This window comes from Chelon labrosus (genome assembly GCF_963514085.1).
Source record: "Chelon labrosus genome assembly, chromosome: 19".
Taxonomy (NCBI): domain Eukaryota; kingdom Metazoa; phylum Chordata; class Actinopteri; order Mugiliformes; family Mugilidae; genus Chelon; species Chelon labrosus.
The window spans coordinates 2,887,369-2,906,723 of record NC_140352.1 but is presented as its reverse complement, the minus strand read 5'-3'; the positions used below and the strand labels follow the sequence as shown (position 1 = coordinate 2,906,723).

The following is a 19,355-nucleotide window of genomic DNA, read 5'->3' as shown; positions in this document are numbered from 1 at the left end:
TCAGAAAAGATGAGGCGAGAAAAACTATCAGTGGCCCTCCCCCTTGAAAAATGTTCCTGTTTTGGGGGTCTTCTCATTGTTGCAGCTCTAGTGCACCTGTTGTTAATTTCATTAAAACCAAAGAGCTGAAACTGATTAACAACCCCCTCTGCTACTGAACGTACCAGATCAGTATCCTAGATGTTTAGCTGACTTGATGCTAAACTGATATGTTGTATGTGGAGGCTGATATTTAAAATACCTCAAAGTCTATATTCAGTCTCTCTTCAGCTATGAGCAGCACTGACTTCCTGTCAAACTGTTACACAAATATGAGTAGTTACTTTTTCTTGCTGATGCAGACAACATACCAAGACGTTGGTAAGTTCATCTTGGATGAAGTTTATGTAAAGGAGGTACATAAACCAAGGCAACACAAGCCATAAAAAGCTGTATTACTACTCCATGTCACATTACTGAACTGCCTCCCAATCCCAAAGGCGCTGTCTTCATCAGTCTTCGTTTGGGTTGAGAGAGCCAGGACACAGATTTTAGCATGAGCGTACGCAGTTTGTCAAACTAACACCTGAGCTGAGAAAGACAAGAGGAGTAGGGGCTTAAAAGTGAGCATTAAATTATGGCTAGTGAAGGTCTTCACCTTCTATCTCTTGTACTGCTGCTGTGCCAAGGGATTCAGCTTGGTCAAGGTAGGTGCAAACTCTTAACCCCTTAATGCCTGAATTGATTTTTCAATTATATAAAGAAATTAATTATTTGTGTTTTTTCTTACCACTCCGACCGGTCCTATGAGAAACTAGTGCTTCCAATAGGTTCCTAGGGATTTTTTGAATGTGCACAAACCATAATGTTCTCATACCTAAAGCCAGTAATGAAATAACAGCAATCAATGCACTAAGTAATGATCAGGGTTTGGGGATTTATGTGTAATCTCATGGGTCCCATCATCGCAAAGCTGCGTTCTCCAATATGTAAAATTTTAAAGGAATTACAATTTAGTTTGAACGACATTTAAATAAATAAAATGATTATTGACAAATTTAGCTGTTTCCACTGAGTTGAGTACTTTTATGTAGTAACATTCTCCAGACTGTGTCATTTTATTGTTTATATTTCTGATTTGTACATTTGTTTCTAAATAACTAAGTAAAAATGATCAATGCAAAAGAAAACCAAACAAAAAAACACAGAAAGGCCAAGTGCATAAACCAGTAGCTATCACTCTGACATCAGTAATCACTTTTAAATGACAGTTTCACATATACTCAAAGGTCAGTTTTTGCTGTAAAGAATTAACTACTGTTTAAAGGCCAAATCACATGCTCTGAGGTTCAGATGCACAGAGGAAAGAATGAATAACTATAACACTCATAAACATGGTAACTCATTTGTCAAGGAAATTGTAAAATGCACTTTTTTTTGTCCTGTTTAAGCAATTTGGACATCACACATTTAAATGTAACTCACTGAATTATACCAAACACTGTAAATAATATAAATTTCCACACAGATTAAACTAATCTGTGTTTTCTGCAGGACAGTGACAGCAATGGACAATGCATTGACAAAGACTGGAGAGTGAAGGAACTGAAGACTGCACAGATGACTCTGATGAGCTGGACTGTCGTGTTTCAACTGATCACTGGAAGAACAGAAAGTACAGAGGAAAACACTCACAAAGAACCCAGGGTTTACATCGTTTCAGATTGTTTTATTTTTACAAATTCACCAACAGACATATGAGCTGTATGATAGTGGGAAGATTAAAGTCTGCAAGAAAAACCCAACAAAGACAAAGAGTAGTGAAGTATACGTAGAGAATCAAGGCCAGGCATGTTGTTGTTGTTTTTACCTATTTACCTGTTTCCTCGTTCTCTTGTGTCAGCGCCTCCATCGTGCTCCTCACAGGAGTTTAAATGTGTGACGAGCGGTGAATGCATCTCACTGGGATCTGTCTGTGATCGGGAGGAAGACTGCATCGATGGCTCTGATGAACAAAGAACCTGTGGTACGCAGAGTGAAGGTTTATGAGCTCAAAGATGGAAAGGTTATAAATAAGAACTTTTCTTTTGAAAGATGTATGTATGTGCTGAAAACCCCTTTAAATTACACCATGTAAACATTTATTACATCAGTCAGAAGCTTTAAGAACATCACAGAGAATAAAACAGATGCCTGCTCATGTTCAGTAGGGATTTGCTGAACCACTAGATGGCCACATCCTGTCAGTATTCAGCTTAGGCACTTCAGTTTTAAAGTTCAAATAGAGTTATGCAAAAATCAACTTAATGCATCAATTTCTTATATATTAACAACAACATGCTTAAGATGAGAACTGTCAGGAACTTAAAGATCTCCAGATCAAGGTTTCATTTCAATTCACTGCTTTATTTTCATGACTTCCCATTCCATGATCTTGTAACCAAAGCAAATAAGGAGGAAATAATGTGAATTAAAGCTCTAGGTAATGATCAGCTGGAGCGACTGTGTGGTGGAAATCGTATGGTTTCATCCAGATTAGCACGTTCTGAGCATTGCCCTGCTTCCTCAATTAATTACCAACTGGAACACATGGTTTTCATCAGGTTTTAGTATAATAAGTGTAACATGAGTTTTATTTCATGAGGGACTGTTTGGATGAAACCACAATGTCAAAGATTTACATTACTGCAGCTCAGATCTTATAGAAATAGTTTGAAAGACACTTAACTGTATGTCAAAGTATTTATTATTTATTTTATTTGTCATTGAAATTTGAATTGAAATAATTTTTCATTTGTCCTCAAGTGATCATTTTGTGTTGTTTCTGAACAAAAACTTTTATTGTCTAGCGGTATCGCACACCACTACTGGATAGTTGGATAACAAACTGGATAACGAAACTAACTAAAGAAAAGTGTTTGACCGTTTGAGTTTGATGTTGAAAGTCTGACCTTACCTCTGACCCCGTTGACCCCTTTTTCTTTCACTACAGCTTTTCACTTATTACCTCAGCCCCTACAACAATGAAAACAACTGAACTCTAGCAATAGAATTTCCTTCAGGATTAATGAAGTTTTATCTTCTCTTAGCTGCACATACAGCTGTGGCACAAGGCAGTACATCAACAGTGGCTCCACCAACAACACTGACTACAACAACACAGCACAGCCTCAAAAGCATGGAGGAGATTCCAGGAGACAGGCAGTTACTCTCTGAGAGCTGGACAGGGCTGTAGAAGGTCCTCAACACATCAGCTGGACCAAGGAGGAACAGGATGAGCCCTGCCAGAGCCCTACAAGACAACCTCCTGCAGGCCACTAGTGTGAATGTCTCTGACCAAACAATCAGAAACAGACTTCATGGGGGAGGCCTGGGAGTCTGACGCCCTGTAGTGGGGCTTGTGGTCACTGCCCAGCACAGATGAGAGCAGTTTCACCCTGAGCACATGTAACCCCCTGGTGGTGGGTCAGTGATGGTCTGGGGAGGCGTATCCATGGAGGGACGCACAGGACTCTACAGGCTGGACAACTGCCCCCTGACTACCATTAGCTATGGCGATGAAGTCCTCGGACTCACTATGAGACCCTACGCTGGTGTAGTGGGTCCTGGGTTCCTCTTAGTGTACGACAATAAACAGCCTCATTATGGTCCACATGAGAGTATGCAGGCAGTCCCTGGAGGAAGAAGGAATTGATACTGTCACACCACGGAGAGTTTGTTTTCTTTATGTGTCTCGTGACTTCCTGTTTTATTTTGAAAAGTAACTCTCCTCTCGTTTCAGGTCACTTGCTCTTCCTCTTGTGTCACTGGTCTGATTGTCTTCCCTGATTCCTGATTGTTTCCACCTGTTTCCCATTACCCTCATGTATATATGGTCTGCGTTTTCCCCTGTCTTGTGCTTGAGTGTTTTGTCTTCTCATTCACCCCAACCTGATTCTTGAACAAGCCACAGATAAGGATATATACCAAGATTCTTTATCTAGTCTTTTGCCTCCTTAGGAGTGATATTTTGTTCAGTAATTCTTGAGTGTTTTTAGTTAGTCAGTTTCCACCGTAGAGTGCAGGGGGGTATTCCATCAACGTAGCTAAGAATTTCCAGACTTAGGTGTAAGCTTGAAGCTTGACTAAGCTCCACTTCCCAATCTAGCTCCAAGTCGTTCCATCAAGTGAAATCAGCTGGCTCCACCTGACGCTTAGTCAAGCCTCACCTGTTAAGTCTCAACTTGTGCACGCCCACAGGGAAAATAAAAAGCCCATTATAGTCGAGTGCCGAAAAGCAAGGGAAAGCGCGCAGAAATGTTATCTGCAGCGGAGCAAACCCTCCTCATGGAGGTATATGAGGATTACAGCCACATAATCCGAAAGCAGGGCAATACCGCGGCAATCAATAAAGCGAGGGATGTGGCATGGCAGAATATTGCCGACAGGCTGAATGCGTAAGTAACAAAGAAAATTAAGTATTTCAGCATCATCATGTTATATAAATCCCCCATCAAAGGGATAAAATATATGTAGACAATAATCTACCAATTGATTTCTTGATGTTTTTTGTTTTAAATTAATCAATTATGTGGACCTATTAATGCAACCAAATCCCTAAAATTAAAAGGAAAATCCCCAAAGAACAAAAAGACAGCCCTAATAAGTAACATTCATATGAACATAATTAAAATAGCATTATTGTTTCACTGCAATTTATGTGAAATTCTCCATATTTTATCATTTGGCAGCCCTAGTAGTAATGTTAGAAAGTGATATTCATCACATTTATCAACTGATTGTTATGCAACTCGATGGGATAGCTTTAATTTATTTCCTGCATGGCCAATTGCTCTGTTTAATTGTATAGAATTTATATAATTTTCATTTAAGCCTGTCATTTTTACATGCTGTATTTGTGCTACTTCTGTATTTTGTCCCAGATGCTATATGTTGAATTGTTGTATTTTCATTTTATTTTATGTAAAGCACTTTGAATCACCTTGTGCTAAAATGTGCTATATAAAGTTGCCTTGCCTACATTTTTGATAATGATAGGCTACATTTAATCAAAGTTATTTTACATGACTGTCACAAACCTGCAATTGCATAGAATGTCTCCTTGATCCGCTGTGGGTCATGATGGCCAGGGAAGGTGATGTAGATATTAAGGAACTGCTTCAGGGCCAGGTAGACTGCTCTTACCTGTAATGTGTTTGCTCTGTGTCGTGTTTAATGTATAAATATGAAAGATAACTATGGAAATTACTTTATTCAAATAAATATATTACTTCATTGCCATCTGTCTCTGTTTCCAATTAGTCATGGCCAATGGCCATGACAATATGACATCATGGACACCCCCATGTGATCATCTCAACTCCTTTGCATAATATGTGGCGATGCTGGAAATAATCACAAATGAATAGAGGACATATAATTGTTACCTCTCTGCAAACAGTTGCCTTGCTTAACTTCTCAGCATCACCAACACTGTAGAGAAATGTACCGCTGGCAAAGAACCGCAGTGCAATACAGACTAACTGCACAGTGGTCAGAGACTGGCTGCGGCGAGTGACCCTCATAATGTGTGGTTCAAGCAAACTGCATAAATTGTAGTCTTACACACTTCTCTGCCGCTTCTCTAGGACTGTCTCACACCCTAAACTCTATAAACTCTATAGATGTTCTGTCTGCTCCCAGATTATTTAAACCAAAAAATAACAAAAGAGGAGTTTCTCATAGAACCTTATTCAAATCAGTACAAGTTCATTGGTAGAACAGAAGAATAGGAAAATTAAATGTGGTCTTTTAAATGTCAGATCTCTCTCATCCAAATCTCTTTTAGTGAATGATCTGATAACTGATCATCAGATTGATCTGTTTAGTTTGACTGAAACGTGGCTACAGGATGATGAATATGTTAGTTTAAATGAGTCTACGCCACCCAGTCATAGTAATTATCATATTCCTAGAAGCACAGGTAGAGGAGGAGGAGTGGCAGCAATCTTCCACTCTGATTTATCTATTAATCCTAGACCTAAGGAGAGTTTTAATTCATTTGAAAGTCTTACTCTTAGTCTTCCCCATCCAGACCAGAAAATACAAAAAACAATTATTTTTGTTGTGGTGCATCGCCCACCTGCTCCTTATTCTGAGTTTTTAGCTGAATTCTCTGAGTTTTTATGTGATTTAGTTCTTAGAACAGATAAAGTCATTATAGTAGGTGACTTTAACATCCATGTTGATGTTGTCAGTGACAGCCTTAGCTCCTCATTTACATCATTATTAGATTCAATTGGCTTTTCTCAGAATGTAAATGGTTCAACTCACAGTTTTAATCACTCCTTAGATCTCGTCCTAACATATGGCATAGAAACTGAAGGTTTAACAGTATTTACTCATAACCCTCTTTTGTCTGATCATTTCCTCATAACTTTTAAATTTTCAATAATGGATTACACAGGAACTGAAAAGACATTTCATTACAGTAGATGTTTATCTGATGATGCTGTAACTAGATATAAAGAATTAATTCCTTCTTTATTTACCCCAGTGCCATGTGCCAATGTTGTGGACGAAAGCAACCACAATTTAACCCCTGCACTAATAGATTATTTTGTCGATGGCACTGCAGCATCGCTTAGTTCAACTCTAAACTTAGTTGCTCCTCTGAAAAAGAAGGTCATGAATCGGAGGAGGCTAGCTCCCTGGTATAATTCACAGTTGCGCTGTTTAAAACAGGCAGTCCGAAAGCTAGAAAGAATTTGGCATTCCACTAATTCTGAAGAAGCTCGCATAGCCTGGAAAGATAGTTTAACAACTTATAAAAAAAGCTCTCAGTAGTATTAGAACAGCATATTATTCATCATTAATAGAAGAAAACAAGAACAACCCCAGATTTCTTTTCAGCTCTGTAGCCAGGCTGACAAAGAGCCACAGCTCTGTTGAGCCATCTATTCCTTTAGCCCTCAGTAGTAATGACTTCATGAGCTTCTTTACTAATAAAATTGTCGGCATTAGAGAAAATATTCAAGGCACCCTTCCAACAGCTGTTAAAGATGTAAGTACAGTGACATTAGAAACTTTTGTAAGACCGTATCAGTATCTGGAATCCTTCTCCCCAGTAGATCTTCTTGAGCTCTCTTCAACAATTACAGCATCTAAACCATCAACCTGTCTTCTAGATCCAATCCCAACTAAATTGCTCAAAGAAGTCTTTCCATTAATTAACACCTCCATATTGAACCAGATAAATTTATCTTTATTAACAGGATATGTGCCTCAGCCTTTTAAGATTGCTGTAATTAAGCCCTTACTCAAGAAAGCCACTCTAGATCCAGATGTTTTAGCCAACTATAGACCAATCTCCAACCTTCCTTTTATTTCCAAAATTCTAGAAAAAGTTGTTGCTAATCAGTTGTGTGACCACTTAAACAAGAATGGTCTGTTTGAAGCCTAACCGAAGGTTTTGTCTCTATACTTGTTCTGCTAGATCTTAGTGCTGCATTTGACACTATTGATCATAATATTTTACTACAGAGACTTGAAAGTGAGGTCAAGATTAAAGGAACTGCATTAGACTGGTTTGAATCCGATCTATCTGACAGATTCCAGTTTGTTCATGTCAATAATGATTCCTGTACTTATACAAAAGTAAGTTACGGAGTTCCTCAGGGTTCTGTGCTAGGACCAATACTCTTCACGTTATACATGTTGCCATTAGGCAAGATTATTAGAAAACATGGCATAAACTTTCATTGCTATGCAGACGACACCCAGCTATATTTATCCATGAAATCAGATGAAACTAATTAGTTGGTTAAACTCCAAGCATGCCTTAAAGACATAAAGGCTTGGATGACCTACTCTATTTTATTCCTGATTATTCTTCCATAATTTCTTGTACTTTCGTTTAGTTTAGCTGCACAGTTATATATAGCCTTTTATTTCAATTGTTTATTTCGTTTTTCCATACTTTTACTGAGTTTTTTCACCTGAAGTCTGCCTCTGCGTTCCATCTGCGCTGCCTGGTGATCAGCTGTTTTTGTCAAATGCCGATTGCCATCATCGAGAGATCTGACTGGTCTACACTGTTGAAGCTACTCACTAGCCTAACAGACAGTGGAAGAACTTACTGCCTGCTAGTGTCTCTCTCCCTTTCCATCCTGTCTGCGCTGGGTTTCTAGTCGGTTGACTGTCCAGCTGGGAGATTGAGGCTTTGTGCTAGCTAGGCTAGGCTTGTTTTGTGTTGGACATGAAGGTCTTACGGTACACTGCCGCTGAACTCTTGCGATTTTGCTCCTGTAAAGCCAGCGTCTGCGCTGAGGTTCGCAGTGTTTGTCAGGCAGTGGGGATTTCCTATCGGAAGCCTTATATACATCGCGGCTCTGGTCGCATCTCCCGGCGGGCTACAGACACTAGCTCTGGCCTGCCTACTGCCTACCAACGGCCTTCTACACAGCACAGCACCTTCCAGCAGTCTGCTCAAACATCGCTCTCAACGTCAGACAGAGAAGGAGTGTCGCCTGGATCCCGTTTCATCACACAACTCCCTACGCTACGGATGCTTCGCTCTCATCGCAATGGACTGCATGCCGCTGGAGTTAATGCTGCTAATCTCTGTCAGCGACACATCCAGAGCTCTTCCGCAGTCAAAGCCGCTGTAATGAATGTGAGGTCTCTTTTGAACAAGACATTCATTCTCCAGGACAACTTTACGTCTCGTCAGCTGGACTTTCTATTCATCACGGAGACTTGGCTTAACAATGGTGATGTCATTCCTTTTGGTGAACTTTGCCCTCCCAAGTGCAGCTTCTTCAATTCCCCAAGGTCTACTGGTCGTGGAGGTGGTTTAGCAACTGTGTTTAAAGACTGTTTTTATTGTAGAATTGTACCAACTGATGTTTACTCTACTTTTGAGGTTCAACTTTTAAAAATTCATGCTAATCCCCCTGTCCTCTGTGCATTAGTGTACAGACCACCTAAAATTGCTTCTAATTTTATTCAAGAATTCTCTGACCTTTTATCAGTCATGGCCACTCATTCTGACAAATTATTGATTCTAGGGGATTTCAACATTCACATCTGTTGCCCATCAAAACCTTTAGTTCATGAGTTTTTATCCATAGTGGACTCTTTTGACCTCACTCAATCAGTGATGGCACCAACACATCAGAAAGGCCACACTCTCGACCTTGTACTTTCCTCTGGTTTCTCTGTGTCTAACTTAGAAATTGTTGATATTGGTATCTCTGACCACTCTATGATTTTGTTTGAATGCTCTATGTTTTGTTCCCCTGTCTCTCCCCCCAAGTCCCACTCCTTTGTCCGAGCCATAAATTCAACCACATCTTTAAATTTCTCTAACACCTTTATGCTCACTCAATCACCTGCTATCAATGATGCCCTGTCCACCTGCTTTGATACAGAAGAATAAGTTAATCTCTTCAACACTTCCTGTTCCGCTACTCTAGACTGTGTTGCCCCTTTAAAACTAAAACGATCTAAAACCAACTCCACTCCCTGGTTTAATGATTCTACCCATTCTCTTAGACAAGTGTGTAGGAGAAATGAGCGAAAATGGAAAAAAGACAAACTCCATGTCTCTTATGATATTTTTAGAGATTCTTTAAAGGTGTACCAAAACTCTGTTAAGTCAGCTAGAACAGAGTATTACTCTAAATTGATTGCCAATAATGCTCACAGACCAAAAATATTGTTTAGTACCATCAACTCTATTTTAAATCCTCCTGCTGCTGTTTCCATTATCTCTCCCACCACTGAAAACTGTGAGAAGTTTCTCAATTTCTTCATTGATAAGATTAATAACATTAAATCTTAAATTCCTTCCCTAAATTCTGATCCCTCAGTTATAAAACTCTCACCCAGCTGCCTTCAGCAGTGGCAACCTGTGTCACCCTCCCAGCTATTTGAAGTGGTCTCTCATATGAAATCCTCCTCTTGCCACTCAGATGTTTTACCTTCACACCTGTTTAAGGAAGTCTTTAACATCATTTGCCCTGTTGTTTTGGCTATTATCAATAGCTCCCTATCTACTGCAGTGGTCCCCTCTAGTTTTAAGCATGCAATTGTCCAACCTCTACTAAAGAAGCCCAGTCTTGATTACAGTGACCTGAAAAACTATAGTCCTATTTCCAAATTACCTTTTGTTTCAAAGATCCTGGAAAAAGTTGTTCTCTCTCAGGTCACCTCTTATTTGAATGCTTTCAGTATCCTAGATAAATTTCAGTCAGGTTTTAGAAAACTTCATAGCACTGAATCTGTTCTACTTAAGGTGCAAAACGATATTCTTTGCTCAGTAGATAATGGCTCTTGTGCCCTTTTAGCACTTCTTGACCTTAGTGCCGCTTTTGACACCATTGACCATAGCATCCTTTTAAAACGTCTGGAGGTTGAAGTTGGTCTGCAAGGGGTGGTGTTGAATTGGTTCACATCTTATCTGAAGGATAGAACATTCTCTGTTAGATTAGGTAATTGCTCTTCGTCCATTGCTCCTATCAAATGTGGTGTCCCTCAGGGTTCCATTTTAGGCCCGTTGCTATTCTCCCTATATATGCTGACTCTTGGCTCCATCTTCAACAAACATAACATTCAATATCACTGCTATGCTGATGACACTCAATTTTACCTGCCATTAGCAGCTGAAAGTTCTGGCACTTTGGAAAGCCTGTTTAACTGCCTTAATGACAAAGAGTTGGATGGCTGCAAATTTCTTACAATTAAATGAAAAGAAAACAGAGATAATTATTTTTGGTCCACACAGCTCTGTTCCTAAGATAAGAAATGCACTTGGGCCACTGGCTGTAAATTGCCACAGTGAGGTCAGAAATCTAGGTGTTTTCCTAGATTCCTCTTTGAATTTCAATAAGCAAGTCAGTAGTGTGGTTAAGGGAAGCTTTTTTCAACTAAGAACAATAGCTAAATTAAAGCCCTGGCTGTCATATACTGATTTAGAAACTGTAATCCATGCTTTTGTTACATCTAGGCTGGACTATTGTAACTCTCTGTATTTAGGTCTGAACCAATCTACCCTTGCTAGACTTCAATTAGTTCAAAATGCAGCAGCAAGGCTTCTTACTGGAACAAAGAAACATATGCACATAAGTCCTGTGATGGCCCAACTCCACTTGTTACCTGTCAAATACAGAATTCATTTTAAAGTTTTACTTTTTGTTTTCAAAGCCCTAAATGGAATGGCACCACAGTATATCTGTGACCTTTTAAGTCCCTACTGTCCTTCTAGGCCACTGAGGTCTTCCTCACAACATCTTCTCTCAGTCCCAAATGCAATCCTAAAAACTAAAGGGACTGGGGTTGCAAATTAGCCAACTGGCTAGAAACCTTTTATGTAACACATCTACAGACATTGTTATGGCATTGACTGTGATAGCTATGTATGTAATAATGTGCGCTGCATTGTCCCTGATAAATAAACTAATAATAATAAAAAAATAATAGGGCTTTTTCTGTTGCTGCCCCTAGACTCTGGAATAATCTCCCTATAGAAATTAAGTCCTGTCCCACCATCACTAGTTTTAAATCAAATTTAAAGACCCATCTATTTTCTTTGGCCTATAATGTCCATTAATTTCTCCCCTTGTTTGTTTATTTATCTTATTTCTTTTTCTTTTCAGTATTATATTAACTGGCATCTTTAACTTTACTGTACATCTTTCTCTAGTAGTGTTAGTTTCAGTAACCATATGTTCTTTTATCTACAATCATAATCTGTTTATTATTATTATTATTATTATTATTATTATTTTGTATTTCCATTTATTTATGTTTTATTTACTTTTTTTTGTCATTTATATTTTTGTTTTTATTACTGTATATATTTTATTTCTGTGAGCACCTTGGGTCAATTACATTGCGTTTAAGTGTGCTATATAAATAAACGTGACTTGACTTGACTTGACTTGACTAAACTCAGACAAAACAGAAGTTATTGTATTCGGTCCTAAGCATCTCAGAGATTCATTATCTAATCACGTGGCGTCTTTGGATGGCATTACCTTGGCCTCCAGTACTACTGTAAAAAACCTTGGTGTTATATTTGATGAGGATATGTCCTTTAAATGTCACATAAAGCAAGTGACCAGGACTGCCTTCTTTCACCTGCGTAATATCGTCAAAATTAGGAACATCCTGTCTCAGAGTGATGCTGAAAAACTAGTTCATGCATTTGTGTCGTCCAGACTGGATTACTGTAATTCATTACTGTCTGCCTCCAAATAGCTCTTTAAAAAGCCTCTGATTGATTCAAAATGCCGCAGCAAGAGCATTGACAGGAATTAGCAAGAGAGATCATATTACTCCAGTTTTAGCTTCTCTTCACTGGCTCCCTTTAAAGTCTAGAATAGAATTTAAAATCCTCCTCCTTACATACAAGGCCCTTAAAGGCCTAGCTCCATCGTATCTTAAAGACCTCATTGTACCATATCATCCCAACAGATCACTTCGGTCTGAAAGTGCAGGCCTACTTGTGGTTCCTAGAATTTCAAAAAGTAGAATGGGAGGCAGAGCTTTCAGCTATCAGGCTCCTCTCCTGTGGAACCAGCTCCCAGTTTGGGTTCGGGAGGCAGACACTCTCTCTATTTTTAAGGTCAGGCTTAAGACTTTCCTTTTTGATCAGGCTTATAGTTAGGGCTGGACTAAACCATCCCTTAGTTATGCTGCTATAGGCCTAGGCTGCTGGGGGACGATGCACCAAACACATGTCCTCCTTCTTTCTTCTCTCTCCTCTCTCGCATCCTCCACTTTCTTTTCTCTGGCACAGAGCTCTTGCCCTCTAATTTCCTATCTACTACTAGTCATGCAATTCTGTGCTATTACTATGTAGAATGTTTACTGCTGTGTGTCCCCCCCCCCCCCCCCCCCCCCCCCTTCCCTTGTGAGTATCTCTGGCCTGGAGTTGTGCGCTTCCTGTAGAGCTCCATACTACATCTGTTGTCGTGGTCTCATCAGCCTGCCCAGTCTTCATGGAATCCTGCAGTTATCCACTCCTACCTGAATGAACAATTCTCCAACCTGCCTATGATTCCTCTTACATTTTCAAACTGTCATGTAACATCATCAGTTTGTATCATAAGATTCCACATGTACGCTTTAGTCAGATATGTGTATCTATGACAGATGTATGTTTATCTTGCTGTTCTCTTCTCTCTTTGCTGTTCTCTTCTCTCTTTCTTCTGTCTGTACCCGGCTGGCCTTAGGCAGATGGGTCCCTCCATATGAGCTGGGTTCTGCTCGAGGTTTCTTCCTGTTAAAAGGGAGTTTTTCCTTGCCACCGTTGCCTTCAGGCTTGCTCTGGGGGTTTCAGGCCGGGTTTTTGTAAAGCGTCTTGAGACGATTTGTATTGTTATTGACGCTATATAAATAAAATTGAATTGAATTGAATTGAAATACACAATGCTTTGCCTGCTGAACCGGTACCTCTCCCACAGGTACGCATCTGAGTGGGTCAACAGGTTGGTCCTGTCCTGGAAGACCCTTGGTGCTGGTGGTGGTTTTACACATTTACATCTAATTGTGGTTTGGTGTACATATTCAATCTTTTATTTTCAATGCCTCAATTTCCTTTTATTATATTTTTTGGCTAATTAGTTTAATTTTATTAATTTATTTGTGTCTTATTTTTTATTATATTTTATTTTCGGGATAATGGTCTTTAATGTACTTATAGTATAAATAATTTCTTTAATACATTTTATTATATATTTTATGTTTTACATATATTGTATCATTCCATGACAGTTGTGTGTCTCTGTTTCTGTCTATTGGACATTCTTTGATCATAGATGGTGCTAAGCTTCACTTTTAGCCTGCTACAGACCAGGGGCCTCATGTACGAACGTTGCGTAAGTACAAAAACGTTACGTAAGTACTCATTTACGTAAAAGTTCAGATGTATCAACAGTGGAAGGTCCGTAACTTACGTACATTCCTACGCCAACGACGTGGCTGGCGTAAGTAGGATTCTACAGATGTCGATCCTTTGGCGACACTTAGAGGTGATGCCGGGAAACTGTCATCAATGTGAAAACTATTACTCCGACCGATCGGGACTGTGCCGGTCAACCCTGAGCAGAGCCATGCCAGCCGTGTGGGACGGAGTTATCCTCATGTCAGCCAGGTATATCCAGGCATGCAAACTCCTCACCTTTCGGCGAAATTCGCCGTTTTCAATCCAAATTGGGTGACTTATGTGATTCGTGCAAATCCGAGGAGAAAATATTTGGGGGGGGGGGGGGGGGGGGGGGGGGGGGGTAGCCTACTCGTTGACTTTTATTTTAATATATTTTAATAATATAATAATATAATGTTCTATATACCGTAAATCCTCTAATATTGGCCTGTATTCCATTAGCGGCCGGGTCTCCAACATTTGCCGGTCTCGCTGTCAGCGGAGGTAAATAAAGGCCGGTCATCTCGGCGGGTCAGGGTTTCGGCGGCACGGTGTGGGAGGATCCCCTCAGCGGGACCTCTCCCCGGCGTCGGCCGGCCCCCGCCGGGCGCATTTCCTCCGTGGCGGTGCGCCGCGACCGGCTCTGGGTCGACCTGGAAGTGCTCGGGGCGAAGGTGGCTCGTCGGCTCCGGCCGCGAGCTTTACAGCGACCCCCCGCATCTCACTTGGGGTCCCTGGGGTCGTGGAATCAGTGCTCACTGCGCCCTCTCTCCGTGCGGGGAGGGACGGGTCCCACTCGCTCCCGGCGCGACTGCCGACCGGCAGCGGACTCACTGTCCTCAGTGCGCTCCGACCGCGTCGCGCCGCTCATTTGTTGTTAATATTCTGTATGCATACCATGTTATGGTAACGGTACGTTTTCAATAAATGAACCTAGTATTTTATAGGTTCAAATAGACACAAAATCTTGTTTTTATTCATTCTACTCGTAGTTCGTTTTGCTCAAATAGAAATTAAGGCCTGCCTCTAATTCTGGCCTCCTTCCAATAAAGGCCTGGACCGCGATGTGCTTGAGTAAAATAAAGGCCCGGCAGTGAAATATGCCCTTCAGGCCCGAGGAAAAACAGCCATTGAGCTGTTCAGGCTCAATGGCTCAAAAGTTTTTTTTTTGGTAAAAATTAGTGAATTTGTAGTCTGTTGTCTTTGTAAATCTCTGTTTACCAAGGGGGGGGGGGGGGGGTTCGTGGCCATTTCCCTCTTCACACTCTTCTCACCTTTTTGACCCCTGACCAGTTTGCATGCCTGATATCAGATACCCACAATGTATCTGAACAGGTCAACATTAAAGAGCAATCTGCAGCGAGAGACGGTTTTCTGACTGTAATCAGAGCTATCAACTGCACACACATTGATATAAAAGCGCCATCGCCAATTTGTAAATGTCAACTGGAAGATCATACGTGATGCGCAAATGTAAACATTGTGGCAGCGTGTCAAAGAGGACATTTTACGCATCTCCACTCCAGTCAGTGACGTCTCTTCTCTTTCTGTGAAGTTCTTCTTCTTTCCCGTCTTACTCATTCTTATGTTTTCGTTTTCTGATCGCGCAGGGGAATCTCAGGTGCAGGGTCAATTTAAATATGATTTCCATATTTAAAATGGGCGTGGACAGAGAGTTGCATATTTAAAAATGGCCTGGACCGGGATTTGCATATTTAAAATGGGCGTGGACAGGGAGGGGTCCGGTACGCTCGATCGGGATGTACAAAGGAAATGTGCTTATAAATGCATGTAGATCTGAGCTTACGTCACGATTTAAGTGGAAATGTTAGTACATGAGGCCAGGGCCTCATGTACTAACAGTTGCGTAGATTTCCTACTAAATCGTGACGTAAGTTCAGATTTAGAAGCATTTCGAAGCACATTTCCTTTGTACAACCCGATTGAACGTACCCGACTCCTCCCTGTCCACGCCCATTTTAAATATGCAAATCCATGTCCACGCCCCCTTTAAATATGCAACTCCATGTCCACACCCATTTTAAATATGGAAATTTATTTAAATTAACTCTGCACCTGAGATTCCCATCTCTGCGCGATCAGAAAACGAAAACATAAGAATGAGTAAGATGGGAAAGAAGAAGAACTTCACAGAAATAGAATTGGAGACGCTACTCACTGGAGTGGAGATGCGAAAAATGTGTTCTTTGGCACGCTGCCTCAATGTTTACTTGCATTTGCGCATCACGTATGATCTGCACACTGATCGAATGAAAATGTTTCCTGTTGACATTTACAAATTCATGCGATGGCGCTTTTATATCAATGTGTGTGCAGTTGATAGCTCTGATTACAGTCAGAAAACCGTCTCTCGCTGCAGATTGCTCTTTAATGTTGACCTGTTCAGCTGCATTGTATGGGAATCTGATATACCTGGCTGACATGCGGATAACTCCGTCCCACGCGGCTTGCATGGATCTGCTCAGGGTTGACCGGCACAGTCCCGATCGGTCGGAGTAATAGTTTTCACATTGATGACAGTTTCCCGGCATCACCTCTAAGTGTCGCCAAAGGATCGATATCTGTAGAATCCTACTTACGCCAGCCACGTCGTTGGCGTAGCCACGTACAAAATTCACGGACATTTCACTCTTGATACATCTGAACTTTTACGTGAGCGAGTACTTACGTAACGTTTTTGTACTTAAGCAACTTTCGTACATGAGGCCCCTGGTTTGCCCGGCAGCATAAGTTACCATGGTTACTTGGCTGGCATTCACATTAGCCACCTTGGTGGAACAGGGTTGAGGCTCAGATTGATGGAACGGAAACCTGAGCCACAGTTCTGGCTTAGCCATGGTTGAGGCTTAGCCGGAGTCATAGTTTCCATGGTTACTGAGTTGGGGCTAATCTCAGCCTCTTTGATGGAACCGAACACTCACTCATATTAGCCAGACTTGGCCATTTAAGCTTGGCTTTGCCTTTAGCCTGCTTGATGGAATACCCCCCAGGTGAAACCAGTTTGAAACACCACGAAGCCTCACTTAGCCATGGTCACGTGACATGGGCCATGGGCGTTTTGAACCACACTTCGAAACACTTTTCGAAACACTTGCGTTTCGGAAGCTCGACCCAGTTTCGAAACGTCAGCTTCGAGCGTCACACCCCTACTGACTGGCCCCAACGCCTCACCCAATGACAGCTGGGATATGCTCAAATTTCTCTGTATTCTATTGAGGAATTTAAAGAACTAAGTCTATGCTTAGTTAGCTGATTTATTCTATATTTATTTTTATATTTTTATACTTTACTGTTTCTGCTTGTCTTGCACCGGGACCAGGGTAACTAATTTTGTTCCACCTCATGTACCAACGTGTGTAATGATAATAAAAACTCCTTGAATCCTTGTATCCTTGAATAAATCAAAGTGTGATATGCACATAGCAGTAGCCTGTATCGTTTTATATACTGCTGTACTTGTCAAATAAAAACTTGTGTATTATTTCTTAAATTATATGCACCTCCCTTATGACAAATCTTAGTCCTGTTGTACAAGGTACAAATGTGCGATTTGTGTGCGTGATCACATATTAGATTAATATTTAATATGTCTATTAATAATTTTCTACTGAAGCAGTAGAACACTAAAAAAAGAAGTTAAAGGTGCAGTGTAGCACGTTTACGCTAAGTCATTAAGATATCATCTTATCAAGAATAAAACAAACTGAAGATATGCAGCTGGAATCTTTATTGCTTTTTCACGTTTGACCCTGTGGCAGCAATTACGCTCAAGAGCTTTATAGTGCAAAGGAATATTGCTTTGGCAAAAATACAAAGTGGTCAAAGTTCTTTCAGCAGAAAGGAAGCTTAAGCTTTGTGAACGTGTGATGACATGAGCAAAAGGCTTTGTCTGTCACATGTTGTTATACAACCCCTGGCAAAAATTATGGAATCACCAGTCTTGGAGGATGTTCATTCAGTTGAGTCAAAATGGCAACTTTCTGGCTTTAAGAAACACTAAAAGAAGTCAAGACAAAAAATTTTGGTAGTCAGTAACAGTTACTTTTTTAGACCAAGCAGAGGGAAAAAATTATGGAATCATGAAAAACAAACAAACAAAAGAACACTTCAGCACACCACTAGTACTTTGTTGCACCAGCTCTGGCTTTTATAATGCCTCTGAGGCATGGACTTAATGAGAGACAGTACTCTTCATCAATCTGGCTCCAACTTTCTCTGATTGCTGTTGCCAGATCAGCTTTGCAGTTTGGAGCCTTGTCATGGACCATTTTCTTCAACTTCCACCACAGATTTTCAATTGGATTGAGATCCGGACTATTTGCAGGCCATGACATTGACCTTATGTGTCTTTCTTCAAGGAATGTTTTCACAGTTTTTGCTCTATGGCAAGATGCATTATCATCTTGAAAAATGATTTCATCATCCCCAAACATCCTTTCAATTGATGGGATAAGAAAAGTGTCCAAAATGTCAGCGTAAACTTGTGCATTTATTGAAGATGTAATGACAGCCATCTCCCTAGTGCCTTTACCTGACATGCAGCCCCATATCATCAATGACTGTGGAAATTTGCATGTTTTCTTCAGGCAGTCGTCTTCGTAAATCTCATTGGAATGGCACCACACAAAAGTTCCAGCATCATCACCTTGCCCAATGCAGATTTGTAATTCATCACTGAATATGACTTACATCCAGTCATCCACAGTCCACGACTGCTTTTCCATAGTCCACTGTAACCTTGTTTTTTTCTGTTTAGGTGTTAATGATGGCTTTTGTTTAGCTTTTCTGTATGTAAATCCCATTTCCTTTAGGCGATTTCTTACAGTTCGGTCACAAACGTTGACTCCAGTTTCCTCCCATTTGTCCCTCATTTGTTTTGCTGTGCATTTTCTGTTTTCAAGACATATTACCTTAAGTCTTCTGTCTTGACGCTTTGATGTCTTCCTTGGTCTACCCGTATGCTTGTCTTTAACAACCTTCCCATGTTGTTTGTACTTGGTCCAGATTTTAGACACAACTGACTGTGAACAACCAACATCTTTTGCAACATTGGATCATGATTTAGCCTCCTTAAGCAGTTTGATAATCCTTTCCTTTGTTTCAATTGACATCTCTCGTGTTGGAGCCATGATTCATGTCAGTCCACTTGGTGCAACAGCTCTCCAAGGTGTGATCACTCCTTTTTAACTGCAGACCAACAAGCAGATCTAATCTGATGCAGGTGTTAGTTTTAGGAAAGAAAATTTACAGGGTGATTCCATAATTTTTTTCCCTCTGCTTGGTCTGAAAAAGTAACTGTTACTGACTACCACAATTTTTTGTCTTGACTTCTTTTAGTGTTTCTTAAAGCCAGAAAGTTGCCATTTGAAATGACTTTAGTTTTGTGTCATGTCTGTGATCTGCTTTTTTCTACAAAATTAAACAACTGACTGAACATCCTCCAAGA

At 40.5% G+C, this 19,355-nt stretch overlaps 1 protein-coding gene across 1 annotated transcript in view; it reads left to right on the top strand.

The window, feature by feature from the left end:
• Nucleotides 1-353: 353 nt before the first annotated feature.
• The window catches only part of lrp2b (low density lipoprotein receptor-related protein 2b), a gene marked incomplete at its 3' end in the record, with an annotated part of 175,039 nt that continues 156,037 nt past the window's right edge, over nt 354-19,355 (top strand). Inside the window, exon 1 of the mRNA XM_084567275.1 lies at nt 354-686. Within this exon, the coding sequence (XP_084423401.1) occupies nt 617-686 (70 nt within the window). The 5' untranslated portion in view covers nt 354-616. The remainder of the gene's footprint in view (nt 687-19,355) is intronic.